Source organism: Ursus americanus, chromosome 10 (genome assembly GCF_024610735.1).
Source record: "Ursus americanus isolate L20-20 chromosome 10, mUrsAme1.1.p, whole genome shotgun sequence".
Classification (NCBI taxonomy): Eukaryota; Metazoa; Chordata; class Mammalia; order Carnivora; family Ursidae; genus Ursus; species Ursus americanus.
The window spans coordinates 69587496-69612269 of record NC_142136.1 but is presented as its reverse complement, the minus strand read 5'-3'; the positions used below and the strand labels follow the sequence as shown (position 1 = coordinate 69612269).

The following is a 24774-nucleotide window of genomic DNA, read 5'->3' as shown; positions in this document are numbered from 1 at the left end:
GGGGCTCAGGTTCAACCTCGACACCCAGGGTCTGTTGTAAGGATCAAATGCAGTAAAAGGCAAAACGCTTTGCAAGCTGCCAAGCTCTACAGAAGCGAGAGTGAGACTCTTGCCCTGCTTATTACGTTAACCTTGGTGATCTGCCGGTGGGTATTATAGGCACTCGGGTTCGATGCTTTTGGTGCCTTGTAACCGATTTTTTTTAAAAGGTGTCTTTCTCCCCCTTCCCGCCAGCCTTCAGTACAGCCAAGTGTGAGAAACTGCAGAAGGAGAAGGAGGAGCTGGAGAGGCGGTTTGAGGAGGAGGTGCGCAAGCTGGGCTGGCAGCAGCAGGCGGAGCTGCAGGAGCTGGAGGAGAGGCTGCAGCTGCAGTTTGAGGCGGAGGTGGTGCGCCTGCAGGAGGAGCAGCACGCCCAGCTGCTGCAGATCCGGAGTCAGCACGAGGAGCAGGTCAGTGTGCCGCTCAGGGCTCTGCCTCTGCTGCCGGGACACGCCGCTGGGAGGGGGAGGGGAGCCGGCGCTGCCGCTGTTGCCGGAAGTCCTGCTCTGCAGGTGAGCTTCTGCGAAGTTCGCTCTCCGACTTCATTTCTTCATACTGTCCCCTCTCTTCCTCCCCTCCAGCCACCCTGGTCTCCCTCCCTCTCCCTTCTTCCCAGGCACGCTCCCACCTGGGAGCTTTTGCATTATCTATGCCTTCTGCCTGGAATGCTCTCCCTCTAGACGTTCCATAGCTCCCTCTTTCCCTCTTATCCAGACTTTTCTCCAAAGTCATTTCTCAGTGAGGCATTTTTTTTTATCCAAACGTACAACCCTTCCCCTGTCACACACACACTCTTCCCGTCCCCTCCCTACTCTAGTCGCTTATTGCTGTTGAACGAACTGTAAATCTTACTGGGGTCTGCTGTTTGTCATCTGTATATGCCACGGAGGGCAGTGATCATCACAAGCAAAGGCACCTAGCACTTGTGAGGCACCGGGGACTGCTCTTAACTCTCTACAGACTCTCTAAACCTCGCAACAGCCCTGTGAGGGGGGTACTGACATCGCCCCCATCTTACGGGTGAGAAGACCGAGACCCAGAGGTTAAATAACCTGCCAGAACTCACAGGGTGGGGCATGGAAAAGCCGGGGTGGAACCCAGTCTGGCCCCAGGGTCCGTGCCGTCCAGCATGAGGTTCCAGTTGTCCTCCAGGTCTACCAGTGGCCGATGTCTGGCGCCGGACCCAGCCGGCCCTCGGCTCGCATCTACTAAATGAAGGAATGGACTCCTCTGGTTAACCTCAGCCCGGCAGTCTTCGTAGAGAGGACAGTGCCCTGGAGCAACTGGGGAGGATTCCCAGGGTCGCGCCGCCCCCACAAGCCGGCTGCCCCTCCAGGACTGGGGTTCGTGCAGTGAGACCCCAGGTCCGCTGGGGGTCTCCCTGTGCTTCTGTGAGAGCTAGCTCAGCTCCTGTCTCCCCTCGTCTTCCCAAGCCCCCAAGGCCCTGATGCCCTAATGCCGGCCTTCTAGCAGGTGTGTTATTTCACGGCGTCTGCTTGCGACATCCCTAAAGTAAACGGGCATTTGTGAAGAGCGCTCTTTAAGTCTCAGGAGCGCGCTGAGTGGCCCTTCATTATCATGAGTATTCGGGCTGCTCTCCTCGGTCGGCTTCCAAATAAATATGCTGGACGGCAGTCCCCAGAGGCTTGTGAACTCAGGAGGCACAAGAGTCATTTCAGAGTAATAATAAGTACCGTTGTTGTAAATGAAAATCTCCCGCTGGACAGCCCTTTATTCGGCTTCTCAGGTTAGCATTCTCCTTTTCTAGAGGCCTGTGGAAACCAGACACACCTGCCCGCTTGAGGTCCATTAGACCTCGAGACCAGGAAACAGAATAGCTGGCAGCTAGAGTTACCTGCTGCTGCTAAGATTAGAACCTGAGCCCCCGCATCTTGCCTCCTAAGCTCTCAGAGCAGAGCTCCCATGAATGGACACTTGCACCTGCTGCTGTCCATAGCCTTCGTGATTTCCTGGCCCCTCGGTACATCTCAAATGCATGCAGAGACCAGCTTGTTCTGTGCCTCTCTGTCCCTGGGCTGTTCACTGCCAGTTTCACATAGAATGTGTTTTCCCCCACATTCACGAAAAGATTTCTGGTCTGAAGTTCTGGGTTGGTTGAGAAGATGCCAGGAGGCAGGGAGGCTGGTTACCAGCCGGAGAAGGTGTTTTGAGGGAGCCCTCTGAGCAAAGGCTCATGTCGGGGTGCAGTGTATGGGAACCACAGAGCCAAAGCCATAGCTGAGTGGAGCCCGTCCTCTAGTGGAACGCTACTGGGGGCCTCACGAAATTTCGCCGGTGCCGGCACACGTGCTGGGAGACGTGCTCTGGCCTGGCCGCTGAGCTGGGACACAGCCTTGCAGAGACTTGATACTGGGAGGGATTGGAAAGAAAGAAGGCCCCGACCTTTCCCCTTGAGAATGAGTTACATAAGCCACCTATGTATATTCCAGAAGTGCTCTGTCTTGGGAAGGCTCTGAGCTGCGTTCTTCTCAATCCTTCATAACAGCCTGTGGTTCATGTATTTATTCATAGGTGCAAAGATTATTTAGCGGATGCCACTGCGTGCAAGGCATTATGGCAGGCGACTGGGAGAGATACCAAGATTCGAGATACCCAGGTTAGAGATCAGGGGCAGTTCTGAGACAAGTACCCAAGAAACTGGTAATAGTGGGTGAGAAGTACAGAGGATGTGTTTAGGAATTTAGGTTACTTCCAGCTATAAGGAAAGGGGAAAGCTTTATGATGGAAATAGCTTCTCAAGACTTTCTATGTGGGTAAACCTTACCTATGGAAACCCATTGGTTTGGGGGTGGGGGGATGGTGATTTAAATCTATGAATTATCTGCTGCTTTCCTGACCCTCCCCTTGTCCAGTGGAGAGCCTGCCCGCAGTGGGGAGGATGATGAAATGCGCCTCAGTCCAGCATCCCGATTTGCAGACGGAATAAATGCCCGCCGATCTGGTGCGGGAGGAGACTCGAGTGCATGACCGCCGTGGAGATTGGGATGCTCTGTGGTACGAGTTACCCTCGCGGGAATCTCCACACTTGGTGGGTCTTTCTTATCAGGGACAGTTGCACTTGGCAATGCTAACTGCACAGGTAGCAGCATCTCTGTGCTCCTGGATCCTTAAAAAGTTAATCAATCTGGCTTCTCCTCATGCCCCAGCGCCCCTCAGCTGGCAGGGGGAGGCGGCGTTGGTTTCGACGCGCAGGATTTTCGGGGGCTTTAACTCAACGTGGGAGCTCACTGCTAGGGCAGGCTGACCTCTGAGTTCACTGCAGGAACTCCAGTAGGACAGATCCAGCCATTTGCTCTCCTGGAGGGGCAAAGACTGTCTCCGCCTACACCTGGGGATCACTCGGGGAACTTCTGACAAAACACCCCTCCCTTGTCTTTACCCCACATGAATTAAATCAGAATTGCCCCGGGGGTGGGCTGGAATATAAAAGCTCCCAAGGGCCCAGTCCTGCAGTCTCTGGTTAGGGGCACGAGCAGGGGGCATGGTTTGTCTCTTGGCTTTCCTCAGTGCCCTCCAAGATATGGAAGGACTTTGATTTTAAAGGTATGACTGAAAGGTGTTTCATTAAAATCAGCTCTCATTCTATAGCTAGCTACACATTAATAGAAGCCAGATTGCCAGAGCTTCCCTTTCTCGAAGCACACAGATTTTCACTGTAATGCTTTTCCTCGTTAGCCCCAAGCGTCGTCACTTCTCTGTCCAGCTCGCAGCCCTCCCTTCTGGGCTGCCTGTGGCTGTTCCCCAGGGGTACTTAGCCTCAGAGCCTAGTACCCAGCTATCAGATGTGTGACCTTTGACACCATCGCTCCAAGACCCTTGGGCAGTTTGTCTTACTCCCTGGCCCGGCCCTGAAGTCACTCTCCTCCAGGGGCCACTGGTTCCTGCATGCGCTATGGATTCCGCTCAATAAAGTCTGAGCGGAGCCCTTCCTGAGGTGCGGCTGTGTCGGTCCTCTGGAATTTCCACCATCCTTGTCTCATATCCAGGACACACTTCCTACCCTTTCCTGAAGAAATCATCCTTTTAGGCTAACTGGCAGCCTCAGCATCCCCACGCTCAATCAGAACGAACAGAGGCCACTTTGTGCATCATCTTGCATTATGTCTCTGTGGTCCGACGTGGCAGGCGTCAGCCGCCGGCAGCAGAAACTACACTCTCCCTAATCAAACAGAATGAGGTCCCCAGGGGCCTGCTGTCTTCCAGCCCCAGAACCCCTGCACGCTGCGGGGAGGCGGTGCAGGGAAGATAGGGCCTTCTGCACACAGCTGTCCACGCGCTGGGCCGCAGGGGACAGGGGCACGCCCTGGGATGCAGTGAAGTCGCACTGGGCCCTCTGGCATGGCTGGCTGCCTGCTGAGAGCCAGTGCCCAGGTGTTGTACCAGGGACGGAAGGGAAGGAGGGTCTCATCATTATCTGGAAAGGAATGGGGAGAGTAAACACGGGCCGGCCCCCTCTGTCTGGTCAGATAGGAATAGTCTGGGGAGGCAGTAAATGGGAGTTTAATCTGGTCTGCGTTTAATGACTGACACCGAGACAATACAAAGCTCAGATGTCTTCATTCTAAAGGTCAGTCTTCTCTAAGTGAATCGCCGAAGCCTCAGACAACTGTATTTTGCAAATGGCTAAATGAGGTAGGCCCCGGAGCTGTGCTCTTCCCCATCTGAGGCTGGTTTTTCCAAGCCTTGGCTCTGCCGTAGCTCGGCCCAGCTGAGCAGCGAGCAGCTGCGGGAGTGGAGCCGGCCACAGAGAAGAGCTGCCTTGCTGCCTGACCCGGACTGTTCCAGGGGCACCTGATGGACTCCTCGGTGGCACAGCCCACAGCTCCCTCCGCCTGGAGGAGGGATGAGGGGTGCCAGCAGTGGTTTAAGGGGGCCCTGCCCAGGCATCTAAAAGGAAAAGAAGGATGCTTCACCCAGCAGAGGTCTGCTGTGGCCTGATAGAGTTTCATGCCTTTTGCCTCTGACTGGGTGATCTGTGCACAAAATGACCTTGTGTCTCCCTTGGTTCAAACTGTCTGAATCTCCTCACATGCCTTCAGGAGGTTTCCAGCCTTCTCAGGCTAAGAGCCCTTACCGGCTGCTTCGGAGTGGGAGCCCATGCTCCAGAAAGAGTGTGGGAGATGTTGTGGGAATTAATACCATGACAAGAAAGAGGAGGCCAAGAGTGGACAGCCCCTACCTTGTATTCTTTAAAAACCATAAAGATGTCTAGAAATTACTGAAATCACAAAATTACTGAAGAGTAAAGGCTATTGTGCCCAAAGTTTGACTCATTGGCTCTCACTGGTTTCCTTCAAAACATACTGGGCATTCCACTCTTTGCATATGGTCTTTCAGAGTTAGGGACTTAGTATTTCACTCATAAGAGCACCTCTGAGAGGCCATAACAGATAGATCATGCCCTCACATCACCCTTAACGTATTGGGGGCGGTATTTTATCACCAGTAAGTCGAAGACCCGCCTTCCAGCAAACCAGGAGGGCATATGTTTAGCCACAAACAGAATGTAGCATTGCCAGTCAGGGCGCATCCACCTCCAGGGACACGTGGACTCTTCTGGAACCTCGCCCTTCCATGCATCTGTCTTTCCTGAAACTACCCGTGGCAATCTGTGTAAGAGCCCAATAAGTTAGAATCGTACCAAGGACTGATGAAAGATTTTTCTTTATACCGAACTGGGTAACATAACTCCAAATAATGTGTGGGTACTTGTTTCTGCAGTGTGCCATGGGCTTAACTGACATCAGTAATAAAGTAGAAAGAAAAGATATTTCCATGTTTTTAAGTCAGTGATTTAGTTTTCCAAGAGACTAAAAGGCTCTGGACAAAGACGCCATAAAAACCTCATATAAACAGGAATTGGACAATTAAATACTGTGGTAGTCAGCCTTTCTGCTGAGTGCATTCTTCGCTCTGAGCCGTAAGTAAAATATTGTTTAATCAAGAATGACCAGTAAATAAAATTGAATCATTGCACACCATGTCCGTCTGCATATTATCAGGCAGCGTTCCTGACACGGTGGAGTTCGTTGTTGGTTTTGCCAGAGATATTTCTTTTTTAGTGGATGAAGTTCTCATTTTCCATAGGCGAGAGCAGTCAGACAAACTGTCCTACGCAATTACACTATCCGGAATGGGAATCCGTCCCATCTTAAAATAAAAATACTCCGATGCACCCACTTCACGAGCCGGCTTCCTTTCTCGTGGAGAGCCCTTCCTCCTTGCAGATTGAAGGTCAGCCTGTGAGTTACCCCGGAAAAAGGAGGGGCTCTGGGAGCTGGCGCAGTATTACCTGCTAGAAGCCGTGTGTTCTTACCGGGCCCATCAAAGGGTGTCAGGCCCCAGGCCCGTTTCCTGGTCCAGTGTTTCTCAAATGCTGGGTTTTGATATATACTAGTAGGTTGTGAAATAAATTCAGGGGCTTGTAACTGGCAGGTTGAAAAACAAAGTAAAATAAAAATGTTAAAACCAGGTTATTTCAAGGAGGAAGGGAACGGGTTGTCTTGTGGGGCTCTGGTTTTGTGTGTGCACCCATGCACAATGCACGGTACGGTGGTATTTTTTAACAATGGTTCACTGACAAAGAATTTGGAAAAACACTGTTCTGGTTTGCTACCAGGGGGAGAGGTGATGTTTTGAAATTACTCCTCAAAGTCACCCCATTCGAGGTGAAAGCAACAAGCACGACAATAGCAAAAACAGTAAATATATTGGGAAGTGGGGTGGTTTGCGGAGATCAGGAAGGGTGAAAATAAAAGTCCTGGACCAGCGCACACCTGTGATTACATTCTGGAAATGTGCCTTCAGCCAGAGAAACGGGAGTAGCTCCATGTTGCCTGGGCGGGAAGTCCGAATTGCAATCTGGAGGGCAGGGTATGGTGAAGCAGGTGTGCTGCACGTACAGGCCCGCCGGCCTGCCCTGGCGCTGGGGACAGCACCCTGTGGCTTGGGCTGCGGTCTTGCTGGGGCAGGCAGCAGCGGTGTGTTTGAGAGAGTTTCACCGGTGCAGTCAGACAGACCGAGGCCGACTGCCAGCTCTGCCATTTACGAGCCCTTGGCAAAACATCTCGAATGCCTCTAAGCCTCGGGCTCCTTGTCTGTAAAATGGACATAAAAATGTTGCTGTGAGAGTTAAGTGCAGGAACCGCTAGCAGGCGGCTTAATAAAGGTTAGTTCCCTCCATTTATCTTGTGTACTGATGCTCCCACCTGCCACTGGGCAACAGAGAGCGGACCATCCAGTAGAGGGCCCTCTTTTCCTTCTCCACTGTTGTCTCAGTGATTGGTGCAGGAGAAGGAATGGGAGTGGGAAGGGGACAGGCAGGAAGCCAGGCCCTGGGTAGTGAAGAGGTGGCTCAGGCAGCTGTCCCCCACCGGGAGCCCCCAGCCTCCTGTAGACAGCTGGGCTGAGGCAGTGACTTCCCTGTGACCTCCCCCTGACTCAGGGGCTGCCACTTCATCACCAGATCCTGGCTCTCCTGCCTTGGTGCAAGGCCAAGATGGCTGTCATCCCAGCAGAGTGGCTTGTCCTTGACGTTTTGGCCACAGACTTTCTACTGGTTGAATTCCACCTCTGTTCTCCAAGCAGCAAGGACACTCCTGCCACCCATTCCCCCGCTGTGTGTAACCATAGCTGTGGCCTCCTTCAGGTAGAAGATCTCACGGCCAGCCATGAGGCTGTTCTCCTAGAGATGGAAAATAACCACACGGTAGCCATCGCGATCCTGCAGGATGACCACCACCACAAAGTCCAAGGTAGCTATCGGACTCGACGTATGCGGCAATTCAGGGTGGGCCGTGCGAGCCAAACCTTTGCTGCTGCCCTTCCTCTCTTGCTCCTCTTCCTGTCTTCCTTCCTCTCTGTCCTATTGTGTCTTTTGTGTTGCTTCCTATGGAAAGAAGAGTTAAAAATCCAGGATTCAGTATTGTCTTAGAGCACAGTATTACGCATGGGACAAAGTGTCATGATCTTAAAATTATGAAATTCATTATGGGTATATAGATACTAGTGGTGGTTTATACCATCTCCAGAATAGGTACTAACTTTTCTCTGGGGTTTTCCAGATCAAGTGCCCTAAAATCCATCACTGCACTGTAGGAAAATGGTCTCTGGAAAGGGAATATAAATGGAAATAGTACAGTCAGCCATGGTGTTGCCTTTTGCGTCTGTATTTTCATAAAAATAGACCTGGTAGAGTTTTCTGATGAATGAAATCTCACTTAGATACCACATCCAAGGCATTTGAATTATATATAAATGTCAAGGCAATGTAGGTGTATTTAATGATAGATAAAAAAAATTTATTACTATGGTCAGGGTGATGCTTTCAATGACTAAGACTAGTCATGCAGACAGCCAGGTAGACCAGAAGCCTACATGGCGTTATGTCAATGAAATCAGCACAAACTTTCTTTTAACCCAGATGTAAATTTCAGCTATAAACAATTGGATTTCTTAGAGACTTTCACCATCATTCCTTAAAAGATTTGGGTCAATGGAAACCACAAAGTCTTTCCTAATTGCAGTTCATGCCAGCCAGAATGATAATTGCTGGCCTCCCGTGCTCTCCTGTTCTACGCATGTGATCCTGGCTGATTAATGGAACCTTTCCTCCCTGCAGTTATAATGTGAAAACAAATTGCTTGTGTAGCCAGAATGAGATGTGTTTCACCCAGTTAATAAGACTCTTTCCATCTGGAGGAAAATAGAATCCATTCACTAATAATTCTTACATGACATCTCTCTCTGCCTGACTTGCAAATTATGACTGGAATGACACTTTTCACAAAATAGAATTGTTTCAAACTCCCCAAGAGGAGCCAGTCCAATTAGTCCATCCTTCTGTCTGAGCGTCTTCGTATCGACTCTTCGCTCAAGCGAATCCTTGAGATCTGTGGTTTCCAAAGTGTCCTTGCAGGCACAGCCCTGGCCCCCTTCACACATCCACTCCCCAGCAAGCGCTGGCCGGCTGGATGGCTGCTCACAGCAATGCTATCCTTGGAAGGCCGCCTTCTTCAGCCCCAGGTTGCTGCTTCGTTGTGGAAAAGAGACTGATTTAACGTTGATTACCCAGCTGTTCCACCGTGAGGAAGACTTGGAGAATCGATGAGTATTGTGGAGAATCCAACTAAGCCAGAGTCGTGGTAGAGCAGGTTGTAGGAACGATGTGTGTGTGTGTGTGTGTGTGTGTGTGTGTGTGTGTGTGTATGGGGGGGTGGACGAGTGCGTGCGTATGTGCGTGCACGCTCACGTGCACACATGCTCCCAAGCACAACTGTGGTTGGGGTTTTGTTTTGTTTTGTTTATGTTTTTAGAGAGAGGGAGTGGGGAAGGAGCAGAGGTCAAGAGAGAATTTTAAGCAGGCTCCACACTCAGCACAAAGCCCAGCGTGGGGCTTGATCTCACGACCCAGAGATCATGACCTGAGCTGACATCAAGAGTCGGACGCTTAACCAACCGAACCACCCAGACGCCCCTACGCAATTATGTTCTGTCTGCTTGCCTCCCCCATTCTTTCCTCTTTCCCTCTTTTTCCTTCTTTGTCCTATTCCCTTCCTCTTTCTTTCACTGTCTTCTAAATAGCACTGCATATAATTTCAAAGTATGGAGAAGTCTCTTGAGGCTTCAGTCTGCTATCTACCAGTGTCCCTTATTTACCTACATCCTAAGTCTGCAGAGTCTTGTCTGATCCTTTTCAAAACGCCAACTTAACTATTTGATCTCTTCTCTCCAGAACTGGTGTCTACCCATGAGCTTGAAAAGAAAGAATTGGAAGAAAATTTTGAAAAGCTGCGGCTGTCATTACAGGTTAATATTCATTCTCTTAACTCTGATATCAAGATAATGGCAGCATCATTATGCCTGTCTGCAGACGTTTATCCAGCACCTACTGTGTACTGGATCCTGCACTAAGCATTGGAATATAGAGGTAAATGGGACAGACTCCCTGCTCCTTGGGAAGTTACTGTCTGCTCGGACAGCTGTGACCTAAACAGTGACAGACAACACGAAAGGTGACACGTACTTAGACGCCCAATGAATAAACCATTAGTGAGCCCATAGGAGTTCAGAGACACTGCTCCCCACTTGCCATGGTCAGAGGGGTACCTGAGCTGTGTCTGAAGGAAAGGGAGGACTTGGTGAGGAGAATATTCTAGGCAAGGGGAGTAAAGGGGTCATTAAGGACAGATGTCATAAGACATGTTCTGGGTATTATAAAAGGGGCTTTAATTACCTGGAAGTGGGTGAGATGAAAAGAACCTTCTTTGCCTTCCACTGCCAACCTGCAGAAAATGTGGGTATCAGAGGCCAGGTTGCTGCCTTCTGACCTCTACGGGGAGAATGACGGGTCTCCCCAATCACACGCATCTCCCTCCAGCCTTCTAGAGACCCAGGCCACCCCCAGCCCTAGGGCGGAGCCGCCTGGGAAGCAAGGGTGAGATCGGCGGTCTTGCTTCCATTCCCAACTATGGCTGCCTCAATTATAACAAGATTATTTGTTAAATATTAGGGACACTCACATCTGGAAACTGTGGAAGGTGATCACTAAAACTATAATACAAAGGCAGGAATTTTTGCTTCTTTGATGGCATTCTTTCCCCTGATAATGTTCATATACAGAGCCTGCCCACCATGAAAAAAATCCAGGATTGTGGAGCTAGCCAGTGTCACAACTATGGAATGTACTATTCAGAAGTTTTAAAGTGGGCAGCCGCCTGCTGTGAGCCCAACCCCCCCATCCATCGGTCCGTCCACGGTCCTGCAGAATGCCTGCGCAGTCCCCGTGTGGCTTAGCCTTGGCACATTAACCCCAGACTGCCGTCGTGTACCCCACATCCCACAGCATCAGGTGCACTCCCCCTCAGGAACACAAGCCAGGACCACACCACGACGTAACAAAAACCCCATTCAGTCCAAAACCAAAAGAAGTGAGTTTTGTTTCATACGTGAGTCTTCACTCTGCCACTAACATTAAACTGTCATGAATTGTACATATTTTAGTTGTAACTCTCCGTGGGCAGAATTCATCTGGGCTGGAGACTGTTTGGTACAAAGAGGATGGAATTGCGTTAAGCCGAACTTTCTGGGCTACTGGTGGCTAGAGAAGCAGGTCTGGGGACAAGAGATGTGAGCTTTGAGTTTAAATCCCCAGTGTACCTCCTCTCACTAGCTTTGAAATCATGGACAGTCACAGAAGTTCTGTAAACTTTACTTTACTCATCTGTAAAATGGGGGCGCTAACAATACCTTCCTCAGGGCGTGAGCGGATGAGGGGAAATAATGGTGTAACGTGCACAGCACTAGGTTGGCTCATGGCGGACGCTAACAAGCGGCAGCTGTTGCCGTGATAATAGTTTCAAGTGCTGTTACATTTACTACCACGACTGTCATGCCATTGGTTAATTCCTGAGTGGCCCATGCTGTGCCGGGTCACCAGCTGGGCCTTTCTGCCTCTCGGCTTGACTCAAAGGAGCCAACCCAAGTGGAAAAACAGTCCATTCTGTCTGACTGCTGTGGCACCGTTGTGTGCCTATGAGTCTGTTTTGAGTAATAGCGAATAAGGCAGAAAAAACACAGTTTGACATTTTAGATCCATCCTAGGTGGCATTTGCCTGATGCGACTTTCATTGTTTTGCTTTTCAATGGAGGAGGAGAGACTTGAAAGAAATGCTTCCTCTGACAGCGCGGACGAGTTTGGTGTAGGAGCCATGTAGCGGTACAGCCATTTGTAGGCACGTTCTGGAAGGCGGCGGCACCGCGCAGTGACTGCGTGCTGGACCCCGGCCGGGGTCGCCCTGGGCTGGGATTTACCTTCCCCAGCTCCTGTGCGTGCAGACCCCCACGGACAACTCTGTCCCCCTAATGCGCCAGCACTTGCATTTAATGGCGCTGGGGGGGGGGGCTTTTTTTTTTCTTAAAAATGAAATTGGAGGTAACTGGAAACAATAAGAAAGAGGAAAAGGAACCTGCCAGAGATGGTTTGGAAAACAGGGTCCTCTGGTGAGATGGAGAAAACAGGCAAGCCAGCACGTCATACGTGCCAGTGTTTCTATGTGCGATTCCAGAATTTACAACACCTAGCTCTTCACATGAAGGGGGTGAAGCCGTTTCTCTTGCCAGAAGAGTTCCTGGGGAGACCCTAGGCCCTTCATTTTAATGTCACAGAAATGGTGTCATCGGGCGGAGCACGTTGGGATACTCTGCAGAACGAGGCACCGTCTCTCGCTGTGCCTGAGCAACGAGAGACAGCCCGCTGCCCGGCATCCTCCGCTCGCCTGCGGTGTTCAGGCGTTGCTGGGCTTGCGTCTGCCCTGGCAGCCGGGGAAGGGGCAGAGGTGGTTCCTCCTGAGACACACCGTCATCTTCTCAGCCTGCACACGGAGAGCTGCCCCACGGCTGGTGTGTGCCGGGGGCCAGCACTGGTCTAGCTGGGCACAGGGTCTACATGGGAGAAAAGACTCAGCTCCCACGGCACCTCACACCAGGGACGTGTAGTCCAGCCCTGAGGCCCGGAAAGGCCGAGAGGAGGCCGGGAGCGAGCGGAGAAGGAGAGGGAGCTGGCCAGTGGAGGCGGTGCTGGGGAGACAGCTGGAACGTAAAGTGGGGGGTGGGCGCAGTGCAAACTGAGCTGGGAGACAGGAGAGGCTGATCAGGAGATCACCGTGTGAGATATGCGCTTCATCTTGATGCCAGTGGGGTTTTACACAGAGGGGGTGACGGGTTCAGGTTTGCACTGGAGAAAGCTCCCCCTGACTCCAGCATGAGGGCAGAAGAGTTATAACCCAGGCCCAGGAAAAAGCAGCAGTGGGGCTAAACTTCAGGTAGAGGGAGAGGGACCAGGAGGGTTCGAGGATTCCAGGGACATTAAGCAGGTGGAATTGGCAGGACTAAATCCTTGACCCCAAAATTAGTGTGTGTGGTGGTAGGAGGAGGGGTCTCAGGCAGAGAGGGAAGTCAAGGATGGTTCGATGGTTTATAAATGAGGACAGTTCTTCTCTGAGATGGGTATATCGTTCTTCCTAAAGTCGGGGACTAGACACCTCCCTCTGCTGACAGTCTGCCTCTGTGAGGTCCCACACTGCATTATTTGAGGCCTCCCGCCAACGAGCTGCTGCTTTGGAGAGGAAGGGTGGCGTACTCACGTCGGGAGGCGCTCTGAAGTCGAGCCGCCTGCTCTGAGTTCTTCCACATAGTGTCAGGGCGCTTTATGCGTGGCGTAAACACCACGTGACCCCTCTTGGTGACAACCGTGGGACAGGCAATCCAAGCAGCCTCTCATCCTGTGACCCTGGACCTTGCAAAGAGCGGGCCAGGTGGGGTGGCCCTCTCTTCACAGCTGCCCAGGCCGCCATGTCTGCAGTGGACCGAGCTGGGCTTCTTGTCATCCTTGCAGGACCAGGTAGACACGCTGACCTTCCAGAGCCAGTCTCTTCGGGACCGAGCGAGACGCTTTGAGGAGGCTCTGAGGAAGAACACTGAAGAGCAGCTGGAGGTAGTCATGCTCCCCAGGCCCCGCGGCTCCCACCGGAGCCTCACCCTGGGAGTCACCTCGGCAGTCTCCCCCGGACATGGGACCTCTGTGTGGGAGTGACAGCTGGCCAGGACATGTCCCTGTTGGCACTGCTCTCCTGACACAGATGACAGCTGCGGGTTTCTCCAGTGACATGTTCTCCTTGCCAGATTGCACACTGCTCCCCAGCCACTGTCCCCAAGCTCCTGTGACCCACACAGCCTGGGAGCTCTCCACCCCGGCTGGGACCCGCCTTCCCCCGTTCTCCCCCAGCTTCGGGTGAGGCTGGCACGGGAGTTCTCACTCACGCCTGCCTTTGGAGGGGGAGGGCAGTGTTTTCCAGAAAAGCTGGCAAAATTCCTTCCCACTGATGGAGGATTGCCAGATAAAATACACGACACCCAGTTAAATTTGAATTAAAAATAAGTGAATTTTTTAGTATCAGTATATCCCATGTAAAACTTATATTTAAAAAGGTTGCTTATCTGGAATTCAAACTCAATGTCCTATATTTTGTTGTTGTTGTTGTTGTTACATCTGGCAACCTTACCGTAGCATTTCTTTTTCTAAAGTGCCTTTTCTGCTTTTTAAACCACTTTGCTCATTTCCTAGGCAAGGATTCACCCACCCACCCAACCCCCCCGCCGAACTCTCTGCATGGGCACAGGGGAGACCTGTAAATCCCAACTGGTCTGTTGAATCAAGCAGTCTGGGTCAATGTTAAAAGCCAATGTTGAATTTACTCTTTTTACCCCAGGAGCTCCCTTTGGGGGACAGGCTGGTAGCATCCAGCCATCCCAGCATCCAGACTTTTCAGTGGGTGATGGCTTTACCTCTCGTGTTCCCCAGGGAGCTGGATGTCTTGTAGCATTTCCAGTGGGAAACCAGTGAGCATCTCTTTCAGGGAGGGCTGTGGGTGGGCTCCTACTCACGCTCCAGTGCCTACTGGGAACCTTGTTACAGAGGCTACCTTTAGCTGAATCATGGCGCTGGTGAATACAGGGCTTTGCTGGGAGCCCTGGTAAGTAGCTCTTGCCCTCTGCCGTTGTAGATTGCCCTGGCTCCCTATCAGCACTTGGAAGAAGACATGAAGAGTCTGAAGCAGGTGTTAGAGATGAAGAATCAGCAAATACACCAGCAGGAAAAGAAGATTATTGAGCTGGAAAAACTGGTGAGTCGGCCTGCCTCCTAGGACAGCCCCAGGAAGCCGAACAATATGCCTTCCTGTCATCACGGATGTCTTCATTCCCTGCACCCAGAGGGTGGGCCCTTCCCTGTCCGTTGCTTACACCAGAGCAGAAAGTGCCCTGGCTGAGTCTCATGACCTTTCTTAGGAAGCCAGGAATTCTGATAAGGAATCCCAGGTGGCCTCGTTTTGCAAAACTGGGGAGCCCTCCTGACTCCCTGACTCCTTCCCCCATCCATCACTGCTCCCCTGGGGGACGGCTGCTTCCTCCCTCCTCCCTGCGGGGGACGGATGGTGAGCCAGCATCAATGGAGCGCCACTGAGGTGTGTGCTGGGCACTGCGCAAAGCACTTTTTACCTGTGGTGGTTCTTTAACCCCCGACAGCAATCCACCAGAGCAGGTACCGCCCAGAGGCTCCTTCCATTGTTTCAGATGCAGGTGGAGGCCTAGGCAGAGAGCGTAGTTAACCCAGAGCCCATTGATTCATGGATGGGACTCCAGGCCCAGGGCTCCCGTGCCTGCTCTCATAACCCTCTGCTTCCCCTTCAACCCGGCTTCCGCAGAACTAGCAAAGGCGCCCCTTTGGGGAAATAGAGCATCCCCCAGCTCCCTCCTCTCCCCTGCAGGCACAAGGGTCCTGCAAGGGCTAGAGCGGGAGATAGTTGTCCTAAGCTGGTAGCAGAGCAGCGTGCTTCCAAGGAGACACCATCTTGATGCGGAAGTTGGCCTAAGGGTCTCAGACAGACTTTTTCCTTTGGTTCTGTTATATTTACAATCAAACGTTGATGCTATTAAAAGAAAAGACATGCATTATAAGAAATTGTAAGATAAACAAAAATAAGAAAATTAGAATATATTTCCAAGCGCTGTGAACACTTCCCAGAGTTTTTCCTCGGTACCATGGACGTGCCCCCAACACGGAGACGTTTGTATCCTGCCTTCATCCAGCCAGCAGATCTTGAACTCGCCATCTCAGTCATTGATCATCTCATCTACCATGTAGAGTTCCCTGCTTGGGTCTGAAATATCCCTTGAGTTGGTTTTCCCAAGCCAGGAGCTGGTCTAGCCGCACGTGTTGTATTGGGTGTCGTGTCCTCTCTTCGACAAGCACCTTTGCCCTTGCGGACTCTCATACTGCAGGTGCTCGGCAGGTAGGACGGGGACAGACTGCAGTGTGGCTGTCGGTAACCGGTATCCTGGGCCGCGGTGCCCATGTGGCACGTCCCAGCAGCCCAGAGCTTCCCAGCAAGGTCAGAGCCCTGGCCTCCCCACTGGGCCCACACAGGGACCAACGACCCTGTCCTCCAGGCTGAGCCATCTGGTCACCCACGAACTTCAGGGCTTATTTGGCTGTTTTTAGCCATGTTCCAGGCAGTCTGCAGCCATGCATGACTCCCCTTCCAGAAACCTTTTCAGGCATAAAGAACCAATGTAATCACTTCCCATTTCCTGGGAGCAAAGATGAAGGCTGTAGGGAAGTTTGTGGGACAGAGCCCTGCCCTTTGGCTCTGACTCCTAGTCCTAGGCATGGAAGGGTGACAGTTTTCCTCCAAGACTGACAACCCAACAGTCAATTTGTCATTTTCTCTTCAAAAAATAATTTATTTCTGAATTTATCTTAGAATGCAACTGTACTTCTGCAAGGCCCTAAGGGACACACAGAGAAAACAGCATAAATTGCAAGGGAGTAACAAGCATGGAAAATGTTATTTTCGGATCCCGTACCAAGCCCGTCTCAGGCTTTGGGTTCCTGGCTGTCCATACCTTCAGAAGGAAAAAAAAAAAAATGTGTCCACATTATTTCTATTTCTATCCATCCATTAATTCAGCATGTCACATTGTGCATACACGCCGGGGCCAGGGACGCCGATGCAGTGCAGTTGACCGTCAGGAAGAACCAGGGGGCCCATCAGCCAAACTAGGCCCTGATGGTGTTCACTTACCTCCGACAGCTTATCTCTGGCTGCAGGGGCACGCGCTGTAAGGACTGTATTCTAGGGCCTCCTGGGTGGCTCAGTCGGTTAAGCATCTGCCTTCAGCTCAGGTCATGACCCCAGGGTCCTGGGATCAAACCCCACATGGGCTCCCTGCTCAGCGGGGAGTCGCTTCTCCCTCTGCCTCTGCCCCTCCCCCTGCTTGTGCTCGCTCTCTCTCTCGCTCACTGTCTCTCTCAAATAAATAAATATCTTAAAAAAAAGTGTATTCTACACAGGAACCTGATGTATACACACACACGTATAATATATATAAAACACATTTATATCTAAAATATGAATAACAATATACTTTTACTACATATAGGGCGCTCTGGTATTTTCTGTTGTGTTTTATTTTGTTTAAAAAAAGAAATGCTACTCACATCTCTCTAACTTTATTTTACAACCCATGAATGCATTGCAAACTGCAATTTGCAAAGCACTGGTTTTTTTTTTAAAGATTTTCTTTATTTATTTCATTTATTTATTTGATTTATTTATTTAATTATTTGAGAGCGAGGTGGCTTGTGCATCCATGAGCAGGAGAGGGGCAAGCAGACTCTGCAATGACTGTGTGGAGCCCGACACAGGGCTCCATCTCAGGACCCTGGGCTCATGCCCTGAGCCAAAATCAAGAGTTGGACTCCTGACCCACTGAGCCACCCAGGTGCTCTGCAAAGCACTGTTCTTGATAATCCTCCAAAACTCTGAAGCCAAGGCCACTGGTCTTCTACCTTCGTCAGGGCCTTGCTGAGAACCTCTTAACACTGCATCCTTTGCAGGCGGAAAAGAACATTATCCTAGAAGAAAAGATCCAAGTTCTCCAGCAGCAGAATGAAGACCTCAAAGCAAGGATTGACCAGAACACCGTTGTCACAAGGTAGGTGGGCCTGGGTGTCTGAGCTTAACGAAGCACGTGTCACCTACAAAGTGGCTTTGCTCTTGAGCTCCTTGGAGGGTTGTCTTTTTGTCCCAGCGTCCACTTTATCTCATTCCTCTGAGCTGTGAGGCTTCCCACACGGGCTCTTGGCATGTCGCATAGGAAGAGAAGACTAAAACAGGCCGCTGGGACCACCGGGCCTGTGCCCGGTTCTGCATAACAGTGGTCCCCGCCTTGGGAGAGATGAGTAAAATTGGCAGAAGTGTGCGGCAGAGGTCTCCAGTACGGCTGCGGGATGGAGGGGGTTATTTCAGGGGAGTTTGGAGAGGGCCACCCGCTGGGTATTCCCGGGTGAAAGAGAAAAACCACAAGAGCGGAGCCTGTGCTCCCTTAGCTCCCCGGCGCAGAGCCAGCTAGGACCCTCGGCTGCAAGCTGTGGTCCTGGGCCAGCCTGGCCATGGCCGTGAGGATGGCAGGGAGTGACCAAGCCAGTGAAACCACGCAGCCCAGGGCAGCTCCTTGGAGTTACACCATTCCCATCTCCGTCCCCTGCTCTGCGGGGCTCCAACCTTCAAGGAAGGATGCGGGGTCCCCCCCCCCTGCTGTCAGAGTGGAGTAAAGCAGGGTTTGGGCTTGATCCGCCAGCTGGAGCTTACAGGCAGGCCTCGGAGCCACTGTGGTTTCAGTTCCAGACCATAGCAACAAAGCAAGTATCACAGTGAAGCAACCCAAGGAATTCTTCCCAAATGAATGGTTTCCCGGTACATCTGAAAGTTACGTCTACTAAGTGTGAAATACCATTATGTCTACAACAGCAATGTACATACCTTACTTTAAAAATACTCAATTGCTAAAAAATGCCAACCATCATCTAAACTTGTCATCTTCTTGCGAGTTGTCATCTTCTTGCCGGTGGAGGGTCCTGGTTCACCGTCGATGGCTGCTGACTGATCAGAGTGGGGGTTGCTGAAGGCTGGGGTGTCTGTGCCAGTTTCTTAAAACAACAACGAAGTGTGCTACACCGAGGGACTCTTCCTTTCACAAACTACTCCTCTGTAGTGTGTGATGCTGTTTGGTAGCATTTTACCCACAGTAGAACTTTCTAAACTAGAATCAGTCCTCTCGAACCCTGCTGCTGCTTTATCAGCTAGGTTGATGGAAGATTCTAAATCCTTTGTGGTCATTGCAACAATCTTCACAGCTTCTCCACCAGGAACGCATTCCATCTCAAGCAACCACTTTCTTTGCTCATCCACAAGAAGCAGCTTCTCATCCATTCACGTCTGATCATGAGATCGCAGCACTGCAGTCCCGTCTTCAAGACCCACTTCCAACCCCAGTTCTCTTGCTGTTTCCACCACCTCTGCAGTGACCGCCTTCACCGATGCCCTGAGCCCCTCCAAGTCCTCTGGGAGGGTGGAACCTACTTTTTCCAAACTCCCGTGAATGTGGATATTTTGACCTCTTCCCCTGAATCAGGAATGTTCTTAATGGCATCTAGAATGGTGAATCCTTTCCAGAAGGTTTTCAGTTTACTTTGCCCAGATCCATCAGAGGAATCACTCTCTATGGCAGCGATAGGCTCACAAAATGTATTTCTCAGAGAATAAGCCTTGAAGGTCAAAATTATTCCCTGATCCAGGGGCTGCAGAATGGATGTTGTGTCAGCAGGCATGAAAACAGCATTCATCTGTTAGAGCTCTTGGGTGACCGGGTGCATTGTCAGTGAGCAGTAATATTTTGATAGGAATCATTTTTTCTGAGCAGTAGGTCTCAACAGTGGGCTTCACATATTCAGTAAACCATGTTGTAAACAGATGTGCTGTCATCCAGGCTTTGTGGTTCCATTTATAGAGCACAGGCAGAGTGGGTTTAGCATCCTTCTGACGGGCCCTAGGATTTTCGGAATGGTCAGTGAGCACTGGCTTCGACTGAAGTCGCCGGCTGCATTAGCTCCTGACAAGACAGAAGCTTGGAAGCCAGGCACTGACTTTTTCTCTCCAGCTTTGAAAGTCCTCGGTGGCATCTTCTTCCAGTAGAAGGCTGTCTCGTCTACACTGAAAACCTGTTGTTGCGTGTAGCCCGTCATTACTATGGTAGCTGGACTTCCTGGGGAACTTGCTGGAGCTTCTCCACCAGCACTTGCTGCTTCACCCTGAACCTCATGTTACGGAGCTGACTTCTCTCCTTACACCTCGTGGACCGACCTCTGCCAGCCTCAGACTTTCCTTCTGCCGCTTCCTCACCTCTCGCAGCTCTCACAGAATGACAGAGTTAGGGCCTTGCTCTGGGTTAGGCTTCAGCTTAAGGGGATGCTGGGGCTGGTTTGATCTCCTGGCCAGACCACTCGAACTTTCTCCACACCGGCAGGAAGGCTGTCTCACTTTCTAATTTGTGTGCCCACTGGAGCAGCACTTTCAATGTCCTTCAAGAGCCTTTCCTTTGCACTCACGCGTTGGCTGCCTGTTTGGCACAAGAGGCCCCAGCTCTCAGCCTATCGAGGCTCTCAACGTGCCTTCCTCCCTAAGCTTTTGGTGTGAAGTGAGAGACGTACAACTCTTCCTTTCACTTAGACACTTAGAGACCAGTGTAGGGTTATTCACTGGTCTTACGTCAATATTGTTGTGTCCCGGGAAATAGGGAGGCATCCAGGAGAGGGAGAGCGCTGGGGAAAGCCTGGTCGATGGAGCAGTCAGAACACACACGTTAATTGGTTAAGTTTGCGATCTTATATGGGTGCAGGTCGTGGCACCCCAAAATAATTACAGTAGTAACATCAAAGATGATCACAGATCAGCATAGCAAATATAATAATAATGAAGAGGTTGAAATACTGCAAAAATTATCAAAATGCGACACAGAGACGTGAAGTGAGCAAATGCTGTTGGAAACTTGGTGCCGATAGCCATGCTCTCCCGAGGGCCGTCACACACCTTCAACTTAGAGAAAACACAGTATCTGCAAAGCGCAGCGTAACAAAATGAGGCAAGTGTGCATTTCGTCCAAGAGGACAGAGCCCTCTGCGTGAGACCCATGCCTGAGCCCTGGCCCTACTCAACTGTACTCCTTATTGGGTCCACACTTGTGCACATGCATACGCACACACACACTTGTGCTTCCTGTCACACACGTGCACACTCGTGCACACACTCCCGACTTGCACAGTCACGCTCCCTCGCATGCATGCACGCTCTTGTGCGCACCCCCCTCCCAGGTCACACACATCTACTTGCACACCTTGACACACGTTGCCTCCGCAACTGAACTCGGGGTGCTGGCAGTTCCCACCCCAGAGGCTCATGGGAGACACTGCTGGGGCTTCAGGGGGAGCCAGAGCCACCCATGCCTCCGCTGGAAATCAAAGAGGCCCCCTGGTCCAAAAGCAAGTCCAGGCTTATCCAAGTGAGCTGGCTTCCCGGGCTAAGGCCATCCAGCCACGAAATGCACGTGGACTTCTCCCTCTCAGTTCCTCACACAAGCCGTCATGTATAAAAATGCAGCAACGCGGGCAACTCAACACCTCATGACAGACGGCAGAGGATGCCGGGATTCAGTTCTCATTTAGCAACCCTTCTCGGCAAAGGTTAACTGAGCGTCTGTTATGTGCCAGACACCAGGCTGTACCCTGTGGATTCAAAGAAGAAGGTTCTAGGAGTCCCTGTCCCCGAGGGCTCCCCATCCAGCAGGTGGGCAGATGCACAGATCAGCATTTGCAGCAGGGGACCCAAGCCAGGGGCAGGGGGGCAGGAGGGTCCCGAGGCTGACGGCACTGTCCCTGTGCTGTCCTTCCGTTGATCGCCACCATCTCTGGGCCTCCTGGGAGGCACACTTACCCAGCTCCCACTTCCCTCGTTTCCTCTTCTGCCTTCAGTATTTGCCCTGTCCAGTGGACGACTAGCGCCTCCCCCGACGGGGCAGAGGGACTGGGAGCCGATTGGGAACAGATGTGTCCATGGGACAAGTGGAAGTTGCGTTTCAGCCCATGGTTCTTGGTCACCGTGGTCCCACTTGTCCCTGTCCTCCCGCAGGCAGGCGGCTACCGCCGCCTCCCTGGCCCCGAGCCCACTGGCCTGGCCAATCTCATGCTAATGCCTCCCGGCGTGATTGCTACCTGACTGTGTCTTGTTCTCCCCATGCAGACAACTGTCGGAGGAAAATGCTAATCTCCAGGAATATGTCGAGAAAGAAACCCAGGAGAAGAAGAGATTGAGCCGAACCAACGAAGAGCTGCTTTGGAAGCTCCAAACGGGGGACCCAACCAGCCCCGTTAAACTCTCCCCCACGTCCCCTGTTTACCGGGGCTCCTCCTCGGGGCCCTCCTCTCCCGCCAGAGTCAGCACAACGCCCAGATGACGCCGCACCACGCAGCCCGCGGGAGCCGTGGCTCCCGTCCAGCCAGTGCTTCCACCGGACCGAGTCATGAGCAGGAGCCGGCCCGCGGCTGGCCCTGCGCGCATGCTCAGTAGCTGCATAGCCGCATCCTAAGCAGAGTCCTCTTCTGATCCTCATATAAGACTGTCCTGGTGTCGGCACTTAGGAAAGTGTAAACGGTAGTGTCTGATGTGCAAACGTGTGACCGTAGGTAGAGCCAAAAGAAAGAAAGAAACTCCAGCTGTTCTCGAGCAATGAACTTTCACTGCAGAATTTCAGGTTAGTTACAAATAGCTCCGTTTTGAATATCCATTGAATAATCATTGTGTACTGCTCCGATATGTGTGTGTATTTAGATACACGTATATACACATGCAGCGGTTCTGAATTGCATTTTTTATAACATGAAGTGCTGACATATTTTGGTGAAGGTCAGCAGTTTTCTAACTTGTGCCTAAGAATTATTGGGATATGAAAATGCATTTCTATCTAGCTTCCCAGGAATATTTCTACCCAAAATAGAAAAAGGAAAAAAAAAAAAGATACAGAGAAGAAGCGCCTTTCAACCTACCACCAAGTGGTACTCCAGCACAAACACCAGCGACTTGTGAACGCTAACTGCCTTTGGAACAGTCAGCTTCTTAGTCCACATGATGTGAGGTCACTATTATTCCATTCGCAGGTTTTAATTATTAATACTCCTGTCGTGAGTGCCGAAGGGATAGCAGTGGGAAACCCTGAGGGGTTTAGCAGTTTTGCAGATGACACTCATGACAGTGAATCACCTACAGTCTTGTAAACACAAGTTTTGCTTTTTTCCTAAGTGGCATCTTGGAATCCATCATTCAGCTGCTGCACCCTCGGGAAAATATGGAGGAGCATGACCTTCTGGCGTGAGGGTGAGGATGACCTTGGAGTTGGCCAAGACCATCCGTGCTCCGTCCTCCAGAAGGCAAATTGCTGATAGGATCTGTATTTTGACGGAGCACAGAGTAGGAAAGGGTCCTCTGACGTCCATGTGGTGTGCTCTGATGGGATTCTCTAAATGGTCAACCCACTGAAAGACGACCCTCAGGCCCCCCATTTCATAGGCAACCAATCCCCCATCAGTTTGGTTCTATCACACAACCCCATCCCTGTACGTTGAGATGGCTCAGGGGTTCTAGCAGGGCCTTCCAGAACACCGACTCTTCCGTCGTGGGGGATGAGTTCCAAGCTGTGCTCAACCATCATGTGACCTCCCCCAAAAGCCAGGCGTATTTTCTGCCCGATGACCAAGCAGTACCACAGCCGACAGCGGTCCCTTCTTAGGCCCAGAGGTTCTTCCAAGCAGAGGAGCCCGGTGGAACAGCAGCCAGCGGTCCCTGGCTCCTGGACTGGCATTTGTCCCGGCAATGGTAGACATAGAGTGTGAATGAATGCTCTCCCTGTAGTGCTGTGGAATAGTAGGAGCATGACCCACAAAGAAAGACGTAGTTTCAACAGTTGGCATGGTGACAATAACGATGCCTTTGTTTCCTGTTTGTGACAAAGACCCTGCACTTTCTCCCCATGGCCCCGCAGAATGGTCCTGAGCACAGGGCTGCCTCCGAGCCTGTCTGAGGCAAGCAGACTCACGCAGGGTTGCTCCGTGTGCCAGAGCCATGGAGCCAGGAAGAAATGCCCGCAGAAGGGGCCACCATGCCCGGGGCCCTGCCTGCTCGGCACAGGCCTGGTCTGTGTTCCTTGAGTGAGTCAAGGCTGGGCTTGCCAGCCTCAGGTACATCTCACTTCTAGCAAACCTCCAAGGGTCTTTGCCCGCCCTCGGGACATACACGGTAGATCCCCATTGAAGAAACATGTCTTTTTTCCTTTCGCGGCTCTGCATGATGTTGTGATAATTGAGTTGGGCATTCCGTTAGAGTTGATCATGCCACGTTGACTAAACACACCATTATTTATTCTATTAGCAGGCACCGCCTGCAAAAACAGTCATTCGGCCGGAGCTCTGCTCTGCCCGTTAGGAACTGCTTCCATAAGGACACCTGCTAAATGCAGTTACACAGCAATACAGATGTCAGTGTTACGTTAGGACGTGCTACAGCGTGTTAGCCCATGCAAAGTCGTAGTGATGTTAGAACTAAGTAACCCCTCACTAGGTGGACAAAAGCTTTGCCCTCACCTGCCCCGCCCTTGGGCACTTGAGCTAATTCCCACGTTGCCCTGGCTTCGTGCCCTCGTCATGGACACCCCTCACGTGTTGCTCCTATCCTGAAACATGGGGGACGGCAGCTGTCCTGCCCCCGCCCCCCCCCCCCCCCCCGCCACACGCCACTAGGACCCGGACCTCTCTCGACATGGAAGTCTCCCGGCCGCCCACCTCCGGGCTGGAGTGGTTTCCGCGTACCAATGCTGCAGCCTCCCCACCCGCCTCGGACCCACCAAACCTCACCAGCCTCTTCCTGGTGTTTGGGAGACATGTCTGAGCCCTGCACCCACCCCTGCCCACCACACGCTGGATGAGATTCCGGGAGGGGGGTGGTATCAGGGGAGGGGAGGGGCTGACGGGCTGGCACACTTGATTCTTTGAATGGGGTCACCCATTATTTATCTGGCCCCTACAGTTTCTGTGTTGCATATTTGTGTTTGAAGCATATTAAAACGAACTTGAGGGACCTTCTGTGATATGCACTTGATGTACCTGTCGGCCTGGCCCTCTCAGGCTTCAGGAAATTGAGGCTGGGGATCCGAGGCAGGGAGGCAGGGAGGTGATTTGCAGGCTGCGTTCCCTTTGTGCATGTGCCATGGTCA

General features: G+C 51.7%; 1 protein-coding gene across 3 annotated transcripts in view; it reads left to right on the top strand.

Moving 5' to 3' along the window:
* Nucleotides 1–24774, top strand: part of MTUS2 (microtubule associated scaffold protein 2) — a 555967-nt gene extending 531193 nt beyond the window's left edge. For 2 of the 3 annotated variants that reach the window (XM_045797034.2, XM_045797033.2), the window contains exons 10-16: nt 235–449; nt 7709–7814; nt 9794–9867; nt 13454–13552; nt 14622–14741; nt 17516–17613; nt 21753–24774. In XM_045797034.2, coding sequence (XP_045652990.2) covers nt 235–449; nt 7709–7814; nt 9794–9867; nt 13454–13552; nt 14622–14741; nt 17516–17613; nt 21753–21966 — 926 coding nt within the window. In that variant the 3' untranslated portion in view covers nt 21967–24774. The remainder of the gene's footprint in view (nt 1–234; nt 450–7708; nt 7815–9793; nt 9868–13453; nt 13553–14621; nt 14742–17515; nt 17614–21752) is intronic. The other variant, XM_045797032.2, reaches the window with a different exon arrangement.